This window comes from Megalobrama amblycephala, linkage group LG8 (genome assembly GCF_018812025.1).
Source record: "Megalobrama amblycephala isolate DHTTF-2021 linkage group LG8, ASM1881202v1, whole genome shotgun sequence".
In the NCBI taxonomy this organism is placed as follows: domain Eukaryota; kingdom Metazoa; phylum Chordata; class Actinopteri; order Cypriniformes; family Xenocyprididae; genus Megalobrama; species Megalobrama amblycephala.
Window position 1 is genome coordinate 4,926,079 of NC_063051.1, and position 18,341 is coordinate 4,944,419.

Below are 18,341 nucleotides of genomic sequence, written 5' to 3' on the forward strand. Positions count from 1 at the left end.
TACAGAACAGACATTCAATAAGTACATTTACAAGATCACTGTGGTTATACATCCATAAAAAGAGGGAGTGAGCAGAAAATTACCTTTACATCCAAGTCTTAAAACAGGAAGACTGTGTTCATGTGTACTAATAAAAGTGGATGGATCCATAAATGATCTGACTCCCTAATACCATATTTGGTGAAAATCACAGACGATAAGATGTGTCGACTCAGATACCCAGCCACTAAAAAATTACACGTTTCCTTATATGCATAAAATGAAATAATGGTTTGTCCATTCCTATTGATTTACTGTGATATACGGAGCCACGAGTTGAAAGCCTAGCGAAAGTCAACAAGTGGCCTTACCGCAGAAAGTGTTCTGTGGTAGCATTCTCTTCTTGGATCCCATTTTGCATTACAGATGGCTGAAACAATCTATAATGCAGATATGGTCTTTTTCAACATCCACCACACTTTCCTGACTTGGACAGGCTACATTTTCTCAGGTCCTGCTGAGGGCACTCAAAGTGGGCTGTAATTGACAGACCCGGGGCCTGGCCTGCATTACTGAGGGCAACTAGAAGGAAACGACTGCCTATTACTTCACGACCGAGGGTCTGTTAATCAGCCTATTAGCGTTTAATTGAGGGTAGTTAATTAGAGAGGCTATGGGGGTGGGCGGCTTGCATGGAGGGTGGGGGGTTAACGGGGTCTGACTGTGAGAGCAGCTGGCTAGGCAACCTGAGACTATTGTTACTGATATGTTTACACAAGCCTGGTGATTGATTGGAAAGACAATTAGCCTTAATTATACCTGCCTATTCCCCTCTCCAAAACATTTTAGAAGCTATAAAGCATACTCATGATTTCTATATATAGGGAAAAGGCCTGCTGAACAGAATTCACATCACATTTACAGTAGGCTAAGCCAGAATTAGCAACGCCTTGACAGCCAATATCAAGAAGTTCTAAATTGGGCTGAAAGGAATAGTGATAGACTTATCCGACAGACGGGTTAATCTGCCTATTTTTGGGTCAATTTGAGATTAACAGCATCGGACCATGATACAGTTTATGTGGCCAGTTAACAGAGTCTAATATTATTGTTGTTGTGTAGCTGCATGTCATTATAAGGACAGGACATGCTCTGCTTGTCCAGCAACATCTAATGGCTTTACTTCTCTCTCTAAAACAAACACACACAATCATACATGCACCACAGGACGGTCCATTTTATCCATGCACTGCTATAAAAGAAGCCAAGACCAGAAGCCTATTATATCCTTTTTAAAACTTCCACTGGATTTAATGTCCTGTAATAGCTAAGTCAGCCATTCCACTCAACTGGAAAGCAGCTCACCACTGGGACTAACTGTCGTGCTTGCCTATACTCCTTCCCCCTGCTCACTTCCATGTAGAAAAAAAAAGACAGGGGCACAAATCCAATAAAGTCCTTGACAAAGACTTTCTTCTTGCCATCAAATGCCAAATAGCATGTGATACTGCCCACGGTGTACTAACTGCCACCTCTGGACTGATCTGTTGGACTCAGTCAAGTCAGAAATAACACAAGAGAACCATGTGACACATTCCAAACTAAAGATGACATGTGCTGCGATATCTTAGTTGTCAGAGGAAGAAAGGTGGAGACTGGAGGTTGCAGGGCGGCCCCATGCTGGGTTGACCTGACTTCATGTCCCTGAGGAAACTAAGAACAGGGTCTCCTGATTCAAGAATGTCCAAGCTAGTCATAAAGTCCAGACTGGGACAGATTAAGGTTAATGCCTGTTTTAGTGAAGGGTATCCTGGATGAGTTACAGTGAGTTACAAATTACAAAACAGATCAACATTGAATCAGTGTGGGAGTTTCTTAAGAACAAGTCCAGTATATTCATTGCAACATTTTCAGAATTAAGTACATTTTTCAACAATTCTCATTACTGTATTGCAAAAAAAAAAAAAAACTTTGTGTGCTGTCTCTAATTTAAGTTCATTTTAATAATAAAAAAATAAAAATAAATTACTTTAATATACAGAAGTCAACATTTGAAGTGGATCAAAACCTTTTATCAAAGTTGTCCCAAAACCTTCTTCTTAGGACAACTTTGATTAACTTTTTTTGATCCACTTCAAATGTTGACTACTGGAGTTAAAATGTTGTATAGAACTACAAAAAAAAAAAAAAAATTAGGCCCCAGATGCATTATTATAATGAAAACAGTGTTGGGACATTTTTTGTGCAAAAAATATACAATATTGCACATTTAAAAAAAATAATAATAATTGTCTAGAATAGTAGAATAGGCTTCATTTCTTCATTCACCCAAGTAGCATTTCAGAAAGAATTAAAAAGAACGACAGGTGAATTAAGGACAACCACTCCACCCAAAATGAAACAACATCCTAGGGGACCACCAAGCCTACACCATTTGAAGTTGAAATAAATTTCCCTCAAAGACTCAGTGCATCTCGAATCTCCCTTTTTTATAAAAACAATGGGACATTTTGTACATGTTTTCTTCCTCTGTCCTTCATTACAGCTGTCTGATCTACAAGGTTCCTCTTAATCATCAATGGACAAGAATGCTAACAACCTGAGTTCAAAAGGGCTGAGGACTCATCTGCATGCTAGCAATGGGCCCCAGACTCTTAACATATCTATTCAAGCTGCCACTCTTTTCATGTTGCCACTCACCCCTCACACCATTTAACGCCACATCTGACAGCGAGCACACTAAAATAACTGAAAGCACCATTGGGTGTTAAGTGGTGGACTATGGATAACCTTACAGCTATATAGAGTCAGTAAAAGATAAGGAACCACTGGTGTTACAAAACGTTGCTGATACTACAGTTACTGTCACATACATTATAAATATTTGATGCAAAACTAAAACAATAAAAACATGACATGAGAAATTACATTTTCCATAGGTCTTTGTACTATTAAAACATTCCTATAAGTTTCAGAGTTTAAAATGTCTTCCTCTTTATGATGAAAAAAATGGTTAGCTTGGATATTGTGGGATCTGTGACGTCACATGGGAAAATACATGCAAATTGCATATGACTGCCTCTAGATCAAGAATGAATCAATAATAATAAATAATAATCAATAAATGACAATTTTTATATTGACAATGTTTTCAAAACACTTACGTAACAATAGCGATGGGTTGTTGCTACATTTTGCTATGCAATGACATTAGCCAATCATAACAGTGGCCGTTTACAGACACGCCTTAAACGATCCACCCCTTAAAAATGTATCATTTCAGACAGAGGATCATAATGAGGGTTGAAAATAATCATTTTTATACATATTTTTTGTGCAATCCATCTCATGACCCCTTTAAAAATATCTGTCCAAGCACTCTCATATTCGTGTCAAGGAAGGGAATGCAAAACTAGCCTTCTGGCAAGACCTTTAGGAAACATAAAGGCTAATTAAAAGTGATATTTAACATCTACCAATAACACAATTATTAACAAAATCATTGCAAATATATCTCAAATCTCCCCACTACTCAACTCTTGTTTAAAGACAACTACTCTTCTGTTAATGCTGGAGCTCTTGATTCTTTCAGATGGCAAACACTAGCTTCTCAGTGGAGCTGCATTTTAAAGTCTGGTTGTTGTTCAACCTCTGACCTTTGTCTGTTTGCAGGCTTTTACAAGGTGACATTTACAACCTGGTCTATCTCCATGACCTCTTCCTACTCCCAACACATCCAATGCTCCTGAAGACAGCCATGATCTACACTTGGATATCAAGAGACATGGGTTTTCCATGGTTTTGTGACAAAAACAGATTGAAATCTGAAGATACTGTACTATAATAGCCATGTACAGTGTTCCCAAAACCCCTTAGCTTGAGATGAAATTGAACATGTTAACTGTGGCGAACAGCATTCTTAAAGGTGGTGCATGTAATTTTGTTGAGGTTAAAATACTTTCTATCCCAGCTAAATGTTTAGAGACAACTATGAGTAAGCCATTTGTGGATTGATTTCCCAGTGTAAACACAGTGACTCTACAGCACTTTAACATTGCTCTGTTTATTTGAGAGGTCTGAAATGTAAACCTATGGTTCAACCAATGGCGAGTGGCACAAGACTACCTGTTTTACCATAAAATGGCTGACTGGGCTTCAGTTTGGGAAAAAAACCTGTTTAAATCAAACTCGGCTACTACGTGTGAAAATTTTCGAACAGTGTGGAGCGCAAACACAGCACCATTTTTTCTACCCTTTTTACATCTTTTTTTATGAGAAAATAAATGTCTCCGGCGAACAAGGCGCTATTCATCCGCTGAATTATCTGAGCCTGTCTCTCCGGTGCTTAACAGGGACATCTGCCGTGACACTCCTCCATCGGACAGCCGTGGGAGATTCTACATCTTTACGGGCATGTCATATACGTGCACATAACATCTTTGAGGCTAACATAGCCAAGAGAAGATTAAGAATACAGCGCTATTTTGTGATTTTCCCAATTCACTCTCAGTAAGATGTGAGCAATTAAACATTCCTTCACTTTCTATGAATTCAGGCAGTGAAATTTATTTGAACTCGTTCATAAGGGCCAGATGATCTGTGCAGTGTGTTCCTGGCTGGAATTTCTCATGTTCGCTCAGTGAGTCACTCATCACTGCTGCTGTCAGGAACATGTGCACAAAGCCCGCTGAATACCGTGATGGCCCTGCTCACCCTATGACACAAATTCACACGCTCCGCCTGGATGCTCTCAGCCGAGATGCTGTCGCAACTCAGGAACGCATTGTACTGATCAGTAGATGCTAGTCACCCAGAGTCTCTCGCTTGAATGGTAAACAGCATGAAATTGACTCAAAGAGGTTTTGGCGTATCTTTGGTAAACTACATTTTTACATTTTCTGAAGAAAATGTGCAAGCCAATTGCAGCCATTATGCTAGGTTTTTGCTATGTGATTGTTAAGACGCTCTGAGACATTTCTAAGTAGTTACCCTAGTGAAAAGTAAATATACCAAAATGTATTGAAATACATTTATGCTAAGTATACTACTATAAATGCATTTACATTTATGTACTTAATATAAATACCCTACAATTGTACTTTTCGTATGCTAAACTGATATACTTAAAGTCTGCTAATTTGGAAAAACTAATTTTGTACTTAATGCACTTTAGTTATGCGGAAGTAATGCTGAGGTCCAACTAAAGATAAGTATATTTGATTGTTTTAAAATGGAACTATTGCAAATATACTTTAGGTGCACTTTAAAAATCTTGCATTTAAAAGACTGATATTATACAGTGGTATACTATCCTTACTAATAGTGATATTAAAACATATTTTAGGCTTAATATTAAGAAGCGTGCATTGTGCAATAAAGAAGTACTCCAAATAAAGTTTAACTGTAATATATCAGTAAGTGTCAAGTGACATGTCACTAAATATGTTAATTGATTTGTAGTATACTTAGTATGAAATAAATGTATTTTAAATATATTTTGGTATAGGGCTTGTTTGTTTGTTTGTTTTTCACAAGGGTACTTACTGGCCAAAGTTAAAAAAAAAATTGGCCACTCTTTCTGGCCGATACCAATAAGTCAATAATTATTGTCATGTCATGGCTGGCAAGCAATAAATGGGTGATATTAAAATTTTATAGGATTTCATCTAAATAAATTAGAAATAAATCACAAAAAAAATTGTTTACATGCTAGAAGTAATGTACAATCAAATTTATATAATTTTTAGATTTGCTTAAATTTAAAGTGTTATTAAAGCTGCACTATGACTTTTGTGTTCAAATTTTATAAAATTTATATAATGAGCAAGTACATTATGAATCCATTTTCCAAACCATGTTTTTGTCTTATCCTGAATCACTATGGTACACCTATAATAAGTGTTTATATTCTGACTATTTTAGACAGGTCGGATCGGCACCGTTGACCCATAAACAGTACCTCCGGATACAATATTCTTCTGCAAGATGCATGCAGTTTTGTTTATTAACCACTAGAGTGCCAAAAGTTCCATGGTGTTGCTTTAAATGATGACATGACAGATAATGGCAAATGTAATCTGAAATAATAAATGATGAGAAATGAGCATTCTCAAATAATTTTCCAATACCGATGGACTTTTAAAAAAGCTAATATTGGCCGCTAACCAAGATGGCATTGATATCATAATCTTACATCTGCAACAAGCTGCAAGGTGCTAAACCTCAAAATGAGGTCATTTTAAATTATTTATCAGAGCACACCATTATTTTTCAAAAATGTATGTGCCTTCATAATCTTTAATCAAAATCAGTTCCCTCCCTCTTTAAACATCTCATCTCTTCTCTGATGACATGTTTACTGGCACGAGGGCAGGACAACCTGTCATTCGTGTGAGAGATCACTGCAATAGCAAACAAGAAAAGACTATTGCAACTCCCATTTCATGCACAATTGCCAAGGAATACATGTGGATCCAAATAAGCTGGGGGGAAAAGGAGATAAATGTATAATCCATATGATGATGGATGAAAAAGTGCTGATGTAGCAAGAGAGACAAAAGAGTGCTGGGACCTGGAGGCTTCCAGAGGCACATATTTTAAACAGCAAACTCCAGCTGAGTCTAACTCTCATGGGCTATAAAGGATGAGACTACAGGGTGTTGGTTTAGATACGTACAATTGAAATTACAATGGAAACAAAACTGCTGTAAGCCATTTTGCACTAATTCTTCCCCTGTGATTGTATTTCTACAGAAAATCATTTCTCAAGTCAACATAATTAAATATGTGATACCACCTGAGGTGCTGACGTAAAGCTACAATCCATATTTCGATCTCAAAGAGCACAAAATTACCTCAGGTGTCAACGATAGCCAGAAAAGCATTATTACACCCTTTTCAAATGGCAGAAGCATTATTGAAGTAGTTTTAAAAGCACCGATAAATCTCCCGAAGGAAGCAGAAAATGTTATTCCCAGGTACACATGATCCAAATAGACTGCACAGGGTGGGAACAGCTTTACATTGTGGGAGAGAGTTTCTGACTATAAATTTTAAAGGTTTACTCAATAGACTGACCTAGGGCTTTGTGCTTCATGTTCCTTATGTATTTACATCCTCTGGCACGCATGCTGACTCACCTTAATTATTCAAAAGACAAAGACAAAAAGTGACTTTCTAGGTCTAGTGCCATCCTAGAGCAAAATATCTGGTTGAAAAAGCTTGCTGCACACTACAATGAAAATACTAAACCAGTCACCGATAACCCTTCTCAAATATCTATGCATTGTTAAGTTGATGTCCTTTTAAAAAAAAAAAAGAAAAAGGAAAAAAACAAAACAGATGTAGGTGACATCCAGAAAAACCACAAGGAACACTCTCAGATATCACGGCAAAGCAGCAGTTGGCATGCTAAGCACAATCCAAAGCTTTTCCCCTCACTCTGGCCCCTTCCTCCAAGTAAGTCATACTAGCACATTTCCGCCCAACGCATTAACCAATCTGGGACCACCCCCCCACAGAAGCGAGGCCAGTTTAGTGGTCTTAAGTCACCAGGCGCCGGCTGCATTACTGTCGCCTTTGGTGGCTCAATCTATCCATTGTCTCAAGGGCTTACGGCATATCTAAACGAACAGGAGAGTTTAAGACACTTACAGCAAGCACACTTCATGTGGCTGCTCTTAAAAGTTAGTATAAGAGCAGACATGACTTCCTCATTATACATACCGCATATACTGAAGTCACGCGCATATTAATAAATCTTGCAACCAAAAAGTGATGTTGTTAACTAACTCTTGAGGGGAAAAAATCTTGCGGCGAAAGCTACCATTTTGTTGAATGATGATTTGACTACACGAAGTGAAAATATTTACATTAACTTAGCTAAACAATTGTACAGACCCAGGCCATATTTATAACACCCTACAGCGAATTCAATGCATCCGTTGTACCATACTTGTGTTTCATGCCGCTATAAAAGCAACCTTTGTAGGGCTGACTTTCTGTGCACCCTCAAAAGTGACCACTGGGAACTTTTGGCCTTTTTAAATAGTCCAGATTTTGTTCCAAGGTAAAAAAGAACCTTCTGACCTGATGCCAGCCAGGATTCCTTTATAAGTCGGTAAACAGAGTCTAACAAATTACACTGAACAACCAAATGGCAGACTTTCTGAAATAATCAGGGCTCAAAGATAAAGTTTTAAACAGGAATCTTGTAAAATCAGTTACATCAAAGCCATTTTCATGGTATAACATGCTTTAAATATTATTTTATGTAGGGGTTCAACATGGTTTGTACAACGGTTCCTTTCAGGATGAGATATAATTGACAAAAAACAATTATAATCAGCCATGTCCTAATCAGCCATGATTGCGACATAGGACAGGATATGCATTACACATCTCATTGTGTTTTGCACAAAAATTCCATAACTGTATATGTACATCAAATATGTAATGATTGGCTCTTATTGTGCCATTGTGCCTTGGTTAGGCAATGGTATCAGGCTTAAAACAGAGGCACTTACCTCCATTATCCTGTCATGGATCTGCAAACCCCCTTCTTTATCCGCCGGTCCATTCTCCACAATCTTCGACACAAAGATTCCTTCATTCGAAGTGCCATCTTTATTATCCTACAATCCAAAAACAAGGCAGCAATATTCAGCGAAAAAAAAATAATAAAAAAGATCAATAAAAAAATCTGAATTACTATCCAATTAACATTTTAGTAAGGATTACAGATGCAAAATCACTTTTACTGCAAAAAATAAAATGATCAACAAAGAGACAGACTCCCATAAAGACATCCAAAACACAAATAATTGTTTGCAGGTGTACAAAGCAATGTGCTCCATTGTTCGGCTTCTCTGCAAATACACTGTCAAATGAAAAACATATCGAGTTTGTGAGAGATTTAAGGTGTTAAGAGACTAATAAAAATATGCTCACCATTCATTATATGAAAACATAACCTGGACAGGAAGGTTATATCAAAGCCTCAGCCAAAATATTGTTGAACCCACCTCTCAACCACATCAAACCTCATTAACTCTGTGCCATGTTGTGTGACACTGTGCTGTAATTTTTAATGGAATACTTGAGAAACCGCAGGAAGTCAAACTGTGAACTCTGCAGTTAATTACTGTAAGCCCTTCCCTCTTCCCTATTACAACAACAAAAACAACATCTTTATTTACCAGAGGATCCTATCCCTTTCGTTTTTCATTTTTAGAATAAAACAACATGAACTCTGTTCCAAATGTAAGTAACAAGCAACAGTACACAAACAGTTGCTAAACCAAAGACAAAATACTTTAAAAACTACAACAAAAAAATTAAATACTAGTGCTGTCAGATTGATTAATCGCAATTAATCGCATGTAACATAAAAGTTTGTTTACATAATATATGTGCATATATACTGTATTTATTTATATATATATATATATATATATATATATATATATATATATATATATATATATATATATATATATATATATATATATATATATATATATGTGTGTGTGTGTGTGTATATAAATATAAAAATATATATACACACACATATATTATGTTAACGCAAACTTTTATGTTAGATGTAATTAATTGTGATTAATCGCTTCGACATCACTATTAAATACAAAATAGAGTAAATTAAGTATACAACATGTACAAATTGCCTAGTCAATTCAGTGATTGACTAATTAGAATAAGAGAGCCATGTAATACAAATACACAAATAGTCCACACAAATATTGGGTAGCTACTAAAATTCTAAATTTAAAACTAAAATTCCTTTCACATTATTGACAGAGCTCGTCGCAATGCATTCTGGTATTCCCATCTCTGCGAATGATGCTGCCTCATATTTTGGACAAAATAAAAAGATATTGCTTTTGCACCTATGACATTTTAAAATGCTACCTAAGTGGGCAGGCCACTAAGTTTTAGAAACAGATCTAAGGTCTTACAAGCAGACAGGATGGCTGGCATGTCAAACATTTGCTAGGGAGGGGTCATGGCCACGTTGAAGTAGTTGTACAGTTGCTAAGAGACGCAGCCATTTGTGTCACTCATTAGTGACTGACCTCTTCCACTTTAGCGTAAACTTAGCCATAGCAATTTGTGCTATATGCTATAACTGTGGTGTATTTTTATAAATAAATAAAGCCTCGTCATTGTGACAAGGCTACATCTGGGTCTTAGAAGAAGTCCTGGAAACTTGGCTCTTGTAATAATTTTCCCCTTTGGAAGGTTTTGCTGCAAAAGTCCAGTTCAGACCAAAGTGCGTCATATTTCTATTTCAGACGAACCACAAACAAACACTTTTTAAAGGGTTTGGTGCTCATTCACACTGATATGGATACCACAACTACCACTTCAGGGTGGACTGCCGTACCAAAGTGGCACTGTGTATAAAAGATATAATTTATGTCTGTATTTTCCCAGTTGCAATTTCCACTTAAATTGAGTCATCCAGTGACACACTGAGATTCTGAAATAACCGGACAGATATTGAAGGTGTCTGTGTCATATTTTGTTGTTTATCATGATAATAATTTGTTTTGGTTAAGACTAGTTCAAGATCTAGTAATGTAGACGTGGCATGAGGTAATCTAAGGATTTAAAATATATTTAAAATATGATTGAGCTGAGATTTCCAAACATTTCTGTTAGGGAAAACCCCTCCAGATTTCCTTTACCAAACCTTGGGGGTTTGTGTGCGCTGCTTTGGACAATCATGGGCTGAAACATGAAATAGATTGAGTCAAATATATGGAGGTGCAAATCTTTCTAAACTTACCGCACATGGCCTTCCTCCAACGATATTGAAGCCTAAAGATCCAGACTCACGATGGAGTATAGCCGTGACACTTTTGGTCTCTCCACCCTGAAACGAAGGAACAATATAAATGGCCCATTAATTCACTCATACTTGTCTTTAAAACCTTGTATTTATTTCCATTCGGGAAGTAGAAACATCTGAGCTTCCAAATATAATATTTCAAATTAGGGATGTGCCTGAAGCCGAATACTATGGCTGTGTTCAAAATCACATACTTTCGAGTAGGTACTTATTTTGAATGCATCTCTTCACTGCCATGAATCCTTAAAAATCCTCTCCTGTGGCCGTATGGGATAGTAAAGTGTCCATCGTATGTATACTTCAGAATCTCGCCGAAAGTACTACATCATCTGGGTACTTTTTGCCTACTCTTTTATGAGTACTGTGAATTCGGACATACTTTTTTTTGTCACATACTGTTTTTCACCTACTATATAGTAGGGAAGTATGCGATTTCGGATCCAGCCTATGTTCGGAAAGGAAATGACGCATGCTATGGAGGCCCTAAACGGACATGGTGATGGAAAAAATACCAGATGGGAGAAAAAAAATATATTTAAATGGTTTTGTGTTCCCTCACAATGATATAGTTGAGATGTACTGTACTGAAATGTAATTGACTACCATAGCAAGCCTAACCATGTCCCTTTAGGGGCTGCGTAAAATGCGTTAGGTCTACTCATTTTCCGTGCCTTTCTGAATTCAGATTTAGGCTTCGGACACATCCCTATTTCAAATCTAACCCTTCAGGGTGTGTTTTTATAGCACAAGCTCTTAAATCATCCGCAGGTATCAAGGTTTACATTTGACTGTGACCAAAAGTGGTGCGTGACCAAACAAGTACAGAGGTGCACCTGTTACAATCATTAAACATCATGTTCTGCAATCTACATAATTCATCTCAGCTTAAAGCATCTTGGAAAAGGAGCTGTCAAGTGGCCAGCGGCTTTAAGGGTTAAGCCCTTGTTCCCTGCTCATTTGGCCAAGTATATTAATACATTTCCACAAACGGCTCTCACAACAGATGAACAGCGGAACGTGCAGAAACGAGTGTAGTCAGCATTTTATTCCTCACTTAGGGTGCACTGCATAGGATCAGCGACTAAAGCAGCTGTCATTTCTGTGTGCCACAGAATACAGTCTAAATATAATACAGACATCAATGGCATCCATGTACAGTGTCCTCTTTACTATCTTTGCTGAGTGTATGCGATGTACGTCTCCTAGTGAGGAATGTACCCCGATGGACCAGGTCATGGGAACAAGTCCCATAATTCCACGGGAAACAATGTCTGTAGAAGGAAGCAACACCACTTAAAATAAATGCATATCACTGTTGTTAAACAATACATGTCCAAAAATGTCCAATAATGTCAGAGGACAACTCATCTAAAGAATAAATTCTCTTGAATTGCAAAAACACAAAATACAAAAAAAAACAATGCATAATTCATGTTGAAATGCTATAGTGGTGATACGAAAATTCTTGTGATATAATTTTTTTTTTCCTCCAGAGCAGCTGGATCAACAGCCCAGCGTTCAGCAGACAGGCCCAATCCTGCAAATGTCAGCTCCCCATCATCGCCCTCCTTTCCCAGCCCTATTTCAACTCACTTGAATGATGAACCATGTGATGGGAACAGCAAGAGAGACTTCATTCCCCAGCAGGAAGGCAGTCACTGGCACTAAGACATCATTCAGAGCACATAAACATGCTCACTCACTGGGAGGTTGCCTTAGGATCTCATGCTCCTTCATAGAGTGGTCAAGGGAGGTTATCTGTCACAAGTGTAACTCACTGACATTTTTCCATGCTCTGATGGTTTCCTGAGGTGAGAATATATTATAGCTAATCTGAAGGGCATCACACATGCCAGAAGATGTCATAGTACTTGATTTAAGGAAAGGCAAGGACATGCAGCCCAAACAAAAATGTGCCAAAGTAACCTTTTTAGTGCCAAGAGTACATCAAAGTACCACAGCATTACCATCACTTTACCATGGTCCCTCTCAAGTACTGATAAGTTATAAATAAAATACTGTAATTTTATTACCTCACAATTTAAGTATGCTACCATTATTAAGTCTAATGTGCAAATATAATACCTACATTGGAAATTTTCTTGAGTTTTCCTCTCAGCGACATAACCTCAAGCAGCTTTACTACCCAAAAGCAGGACACAAAGTTTAATGTAGCTCTTTAAACGCCTAAAAATAATGTAGCACAATATGTTTTATATACTAAAGCCCATACTAAACTAGAAAGTTCCATTAAAATTAATTAAGTCTACATTGCAAGGCAACTAGCAACGCATCTTTCAGGGCTGGAAGGAATCATAGCAACAGCAAACCCCCGAAATAAAACCTTTATGCGCCCCGCGTGCATCACAAACGAACAGAGCGCTCGCATTAAATATTAACAAACAATAAAAGCTAATACTAATAACAACAACATGAAATTCCCCAAAAGAGTCTAAATAAAAACGTCTCAGGTTTAAAAAATAAGATATGGTGTGAAAAGCAGCGCGGAACGCTCGAAGCTGGGTTTCTTTCAAAGTGGATTGAAAAACACGGAGTGTAGCTGATGGATTGGTACACTGAGCGCTGACGGAAAACGCCCTTCCGCTCCACTTATAGACGTTGTTCCAGGCCAGGGTTTACGTATGCTAGTTGCTTGGACTACACGCAAAGCTTGGTTTTGGCCTCTTTTGGAACCATTTTTGTTGGCGGAGATGAAAAATAACAAGTCACTGGCCAATATTTGCATGAAACGTAAGTCACTGGATATTAATTAGTTGTCCAAGCATGTTTCTAAAACGATAAAAGCAATCACACTCGCAAGCTCGCAATCGACAAGTTATATCAACACAGGGCTGTGATTGACAGCCTCTTGCCTACCGCCCAATCACAGCCGATTTCAGTACACTGAGTGATATAGCCTAAATGAAAGTCCATAACGAGTTTAACTCTTAACAGCATTGACTTTAAAAGTCTAGATAAATTGATGTCCCAACACTTAAACGAAAAAAAAATTATCAAAACCACATTTTGAAACATTTCTGAGAAAATTGGAACAAAAATCAATAATACCAGAGAAAGAGCTCATTTGCAGGTAGCTACAAAACAAAACGGCCTTCAATTTATGGAAACGGTCAGCAGTAAAGTTTACCATAGTAACCAGTTTCCGCCAAAATATCATAATTAGTGCTGTAAAATCGCTATAAATTATTATGAGATTCCATTCAAGCAGTGCAAGAAGCTTTCAGAATCGTTTCAGACTGTTTGTGTGTTATTTATTTAATGATGGTTGCCAATGCTGAGTTTTTACCATAGTTTTATTGTAGTAGTGGATCCTATGGTTGCCATAGTAGAAATACTTGTAAGCGTTATTAAAGTGCTGTCATGATTGTGCTCTTACCTTACACGGTGGAGAGATACTCTTGGACAGCGAGTCAATCCTGGCGCTGTATTCAGTGAATTTCTTCTGATACTTCAGCGCTGTCATTTGAAGCTCGTTATGAACAGCCGACAGTTGAGCCAAAAGTGATTTCTCTCTTTTAGTCGATTTCAGAGCTTGTTTCTTCAGCTCCTTATCCAAGCAGACAACTTTCCCTTGCAGCGCGCCGTTGTGCGTTTTGAGGGCTTTCAAACAGCAGTGGTTGTCCAACTTCTGCTCCTTATGAGTGAGCATCAATCCGCATCCACTCTCGCAGATCCCGACCGCTCTGTAATCACACGATTCACGCATGTGAGCATCCATATCTTTAAGGTTCAGCACCTCGCTGCAGCCCTTATTCCTACATTTGGCAGGGGAATAATCGCACATCTCCGCGTGCTCCGCCAGATGCTGAAGTTTGACGATCTTCTCGCAGCCCCGCGCGTGATTGTCACATTTAATATCTAACTTTAATATTAAGTTTTTGAGAGGGAGGACGTGGTTGAGCTCTTTGGTGGAGATCCTTTGGCATTTGACCGGGCAGCTGCTCTGCTGAACAACCCACGGCAGCACACAGCCGGCGCAGAAGACGTGACCGCACGGGGTAGTGAGCGGGTCCTCCAAAACTTTATTACACAAGTTGCATTTGAAGTCTGGGTCCACAGCCCCTTTGAATCGATCCAACTCAAATCCCATTTTAAAAAAAGAAAAAAAAGAAAAAAAAAAGAAACAGAACCCGGGCTCCCACAGAATAGCACAGGGGTTTAATCGATCTTCGGACTAAGTCATTAGAAGAGCTCAGAGAAACTGAGTAGACTAGTACGAGCACTTCTACTGACTGAACTAATTGCCTGAGACTTCCTATGGGGGAGAGAAGTGTTGCAGATTTGGGTACCGTAACTATCTGAAGAACTGCGCACTCAACAAGTTGATCAAAAAGTTTTGACACTTAGACCAAACTTTAAATGTATGAATGCTGTTCAATTAGATAACAAAATATAAAGGAAAGTGGCATTTATACAAAAACTATAGTGCAAGCACACTTTTCAAGTGAAACATTTCATAAAAAGGTTTAAGTTTAAAACTATATATTTGGGGGGAGACCAGAGCTAGTTGTCAAACTTTTTACCACAGTAAATATTTTTCAGAGTGGGTTTTTTTAGTCATTAAATTTATGTTTTAACAATTATGAAGAAACATGAAATGATTATTTATTTTTTTATTTATAATTAAATTTATACTCTGTTATTGTACCAAACATGAGATCCAGATTTTATAATATATAAAATATTAAATAAACTTTAAAATAAATTATATTGTACTTTAAAAAAAAATAAAAAAAATCATATTGTATTATACTACTAGTTTTTTTTTTTTTTTTTTTTTTTGCAGCCTATAAGAGTTCACCCAAAAATGAAAATTCTTTCATAATTTACTCACCCTCAAGTTGTTCCAAACCTGTATGAGTTTTTTCTTCTGTTGAACACAAAATAAAATATTTAAAAAAATATTGGCAATCAAACAGTTGACAGTAGCCATTGACTTCCACAGTAGGAAAAAATACTATGGAAGTCAATGGCTACACTGTAAAAAATAATTGTTGGTTTAACTTAAAGTTATCTGGTTGCCTTAAAATTTTGAGTTGAATTTTGAGTTCATCGAAATTAAAAAAATGAAGGCAATTGGTTTAATCAACAGAAACTAAAAATATTGTGTTATCTTAACCACATTAATTTGATTTGACAAAAGAAAAAATGTTCTGATAACAAATCATGAGAATATGTTTTACAGTGTACCATCATTTTTTAAAACATATTCTTTTGTGTTCAACAGAGGAAAGAAACTCATACAGATTTGGAACAAAGTGATGGTGAGTAAATTATGACAAACTATCCTTTAACATCACCATGAAGTCAAAACTGACAATTCTATTTTTTTAATGAAATATTGCAATATATCCATTTATTATAAATGATTGCAATAGCAAACCACAACAACCTAACAATCCAAATCCCGCTTTACTTTCTTGAAGCCGCTTTACTCGTATACTGTATATGTCACATTTGGAAAGAAAATACTATTGTAACTTCCATTTCATGCTGACTTTAACTCAGCTGTTGTGAAGTTGTCAGCTTTTAAGATACAGATTGTTTATGAATACACATAACCGAGAAAAAAAAAAGCATAAATCACAAAATAAAGCTGGCGTTAGAAACGTGTTGTGTTCTTATGCAGAGCAACTGAGAAGCTTACAGATTTCAAACTCTAAAAGCCCCAAAGCTAAAGATGCTCCCTCACATCCCGTCAGTTTGCATGAGTGGCCAATGATGCCTCTTAGGGGGAAAATAATCATCTGTCTGAACAGTTTTCTGATAAGTAAAAGGGAGCTTGTGAGCGTATGATTTGCCTAAAAATGTGTATTTGTGTCCAGTGTATTTTGTGTATAGAACAACCTGGAGTTTAAATACAGCTCATTTAAATAAGGACATTTTCCATCTCGGTAGGAAGTAGCATGGTCATAAAAGCATTTGAATTGTAAATGACTGAGAGCCACAGACAGGGTCACTGGCAGCTATGTGCAGTGAGGGGACAAGAAAGGCCTTTACTTTTGCAGCTTAACTATCTTTTGTGAACAGCGTCCATCTCTCCTGCTTTTGACTGATCTGAAGATGGGAAATTCTTTGCTTTTGATCATCAATATTCTGTGAAATCAAATTTCATTACTATGCCGTAACAAAACGATTCAATCCACATGTTCATTATTAAATAACAGAACTCCCAAGTTCATGACTGACTTTAGGGTATGGGGAAAAATTAAAGAAAAAGAAAGAAATTAAAGAACATGTTTGCAATCACACATACATTTGTGACTACTTTCTGCTCTTTAGATGGAAATCTGTAGTTCAGAAAAACAAATGTAAGAGAAGTGGCTATGTAATTTGATATTGCCACTGATAGAAACTTTAAGTAATCCACTTATTACTTCAAAGGAGTCAAAGATATTGAATCAGCATCATAAAAGAACTATAACAAAGTGTTACATATGTTACGTTCCAAAAAGTACAGCCGACACAAATTAATTTATCTTCCATTTTATGTCTGTTTTTTTGAGGTTGCGAAAAACAGCACTGGTAAATTGCCAAGTATCTCAAAGAAAACAAAAAGATCTTTGATAAGAGATTTTTTTTTTTCTCCTGTTTTCAAAATCAGATATTAGCCTTGATGGAGTGTTATTAATGTCTCAGCCTTAATTTAACCACCTGCCAAACTATTATTCAAACGGATCATGTGCAACCAAATGATTACATTACAGATGCAGAGTTTGGATACACATCATTACGTTGTAATACGAAACAGTCAGAATAAACGATAGTCACTGAAGTGCACTTACCAAAAACATAATCCTTGTAAATAAGGAAAGAACTTGAGTCTTGTTTATTTGTTGGCTGTGGCAGAGAACTCAAATGACTTAGATCAAGCTATGCAAGGTTAAAAATAAAGATCATTTGTGATAAGACTTGATCTGGCTCTTAGACTCTAGGCTGTATTGGATGTTACTGAACCATTTCTCATGCTCTACATTTCTTCCATCTTAGCTCACATGTCTAGAGTCTTTCACCCCACCCTTCTGAATCAGATGAACTCATCTATTTAAGTCAAAAGAGACCATAAGAGAAACCATTTGTCAGTTGTGCCAGTTTAAAATATTCTAAAATATCAAAATATGTTTAATGCATCTTTTCATAATGTATAGAAATATTTTTGGTGGCCTTGATGGCTTGATTAAAGTGCTTTTTAGTGTTGGGAAAGTCACTTTTAAAAGTAATGTTACAATGTTGTGTGACTTCCTAAAAAAGTAACTGTGTTAGTTACTTTTTGTAATGCGCTACATTACTTTTTGCGTTACTTTTTCTCATCTGGACTGGGCTTGCTTTTTTTATATTAACAAAAAGTTCTATTTTTGGCAAATGTAAAGGCCCTTTCACACCAAAAGAGCAAATACAAAAGGAAGTGCAAATTCACACCTGTACAGTAGAGGGCGCAGCTCAAACAAACCCTTCAGCTGTGCTGCCATTC

At 36.9% G+C, this 18,341-nt stretch overlaps 1 protein-coding gene across 4 annotated transcripts in view; it reads right to left on the reverse strand.

Annotated features, from left to right (window-relative positions):
* The window catches only part of pdzrn3b (PDZ domain containing RING finger 3b), a 95,224-nt gene extending 80,091 nt beyond the window's left edge, over positions 1-15,133 (reverse strand). The window contains exons 1-4 of one of the 4 annotated variants that reach the window (XM_048198866.1): positions 12,939-14,119; positions 12,443-12,655; positions 10,787-10,873; positions 8,505-8,612 (exon numbers count right to left, since the gene is read on the reverse strand). In XM_048198866.1, coding sequence (XP_048054823.1) covers positions 8,505-8,510 — 6 coding nt within the window. In that variant the 5' untranslated portion in view covers positions 8,511-8,612; positions 10,787-10,873; positions 12,443-12,655; positions 12,939-14,119. Of the gene's footprint in view, positions 1-8,504; positions 8,613-10,786; positions 10,874-12,442; positions 12,903-12,938; positions 14,123-14,246 lie in introns of those variants that run through there. The other 3 variants (XM_048198863.1, XM_048198864.1, XM_048198867.1) reach the window with 3 other exon arrangements.
* Between the last annotated feature and the right edge of the window lie 3,208 nt (positions 15,134-18,341).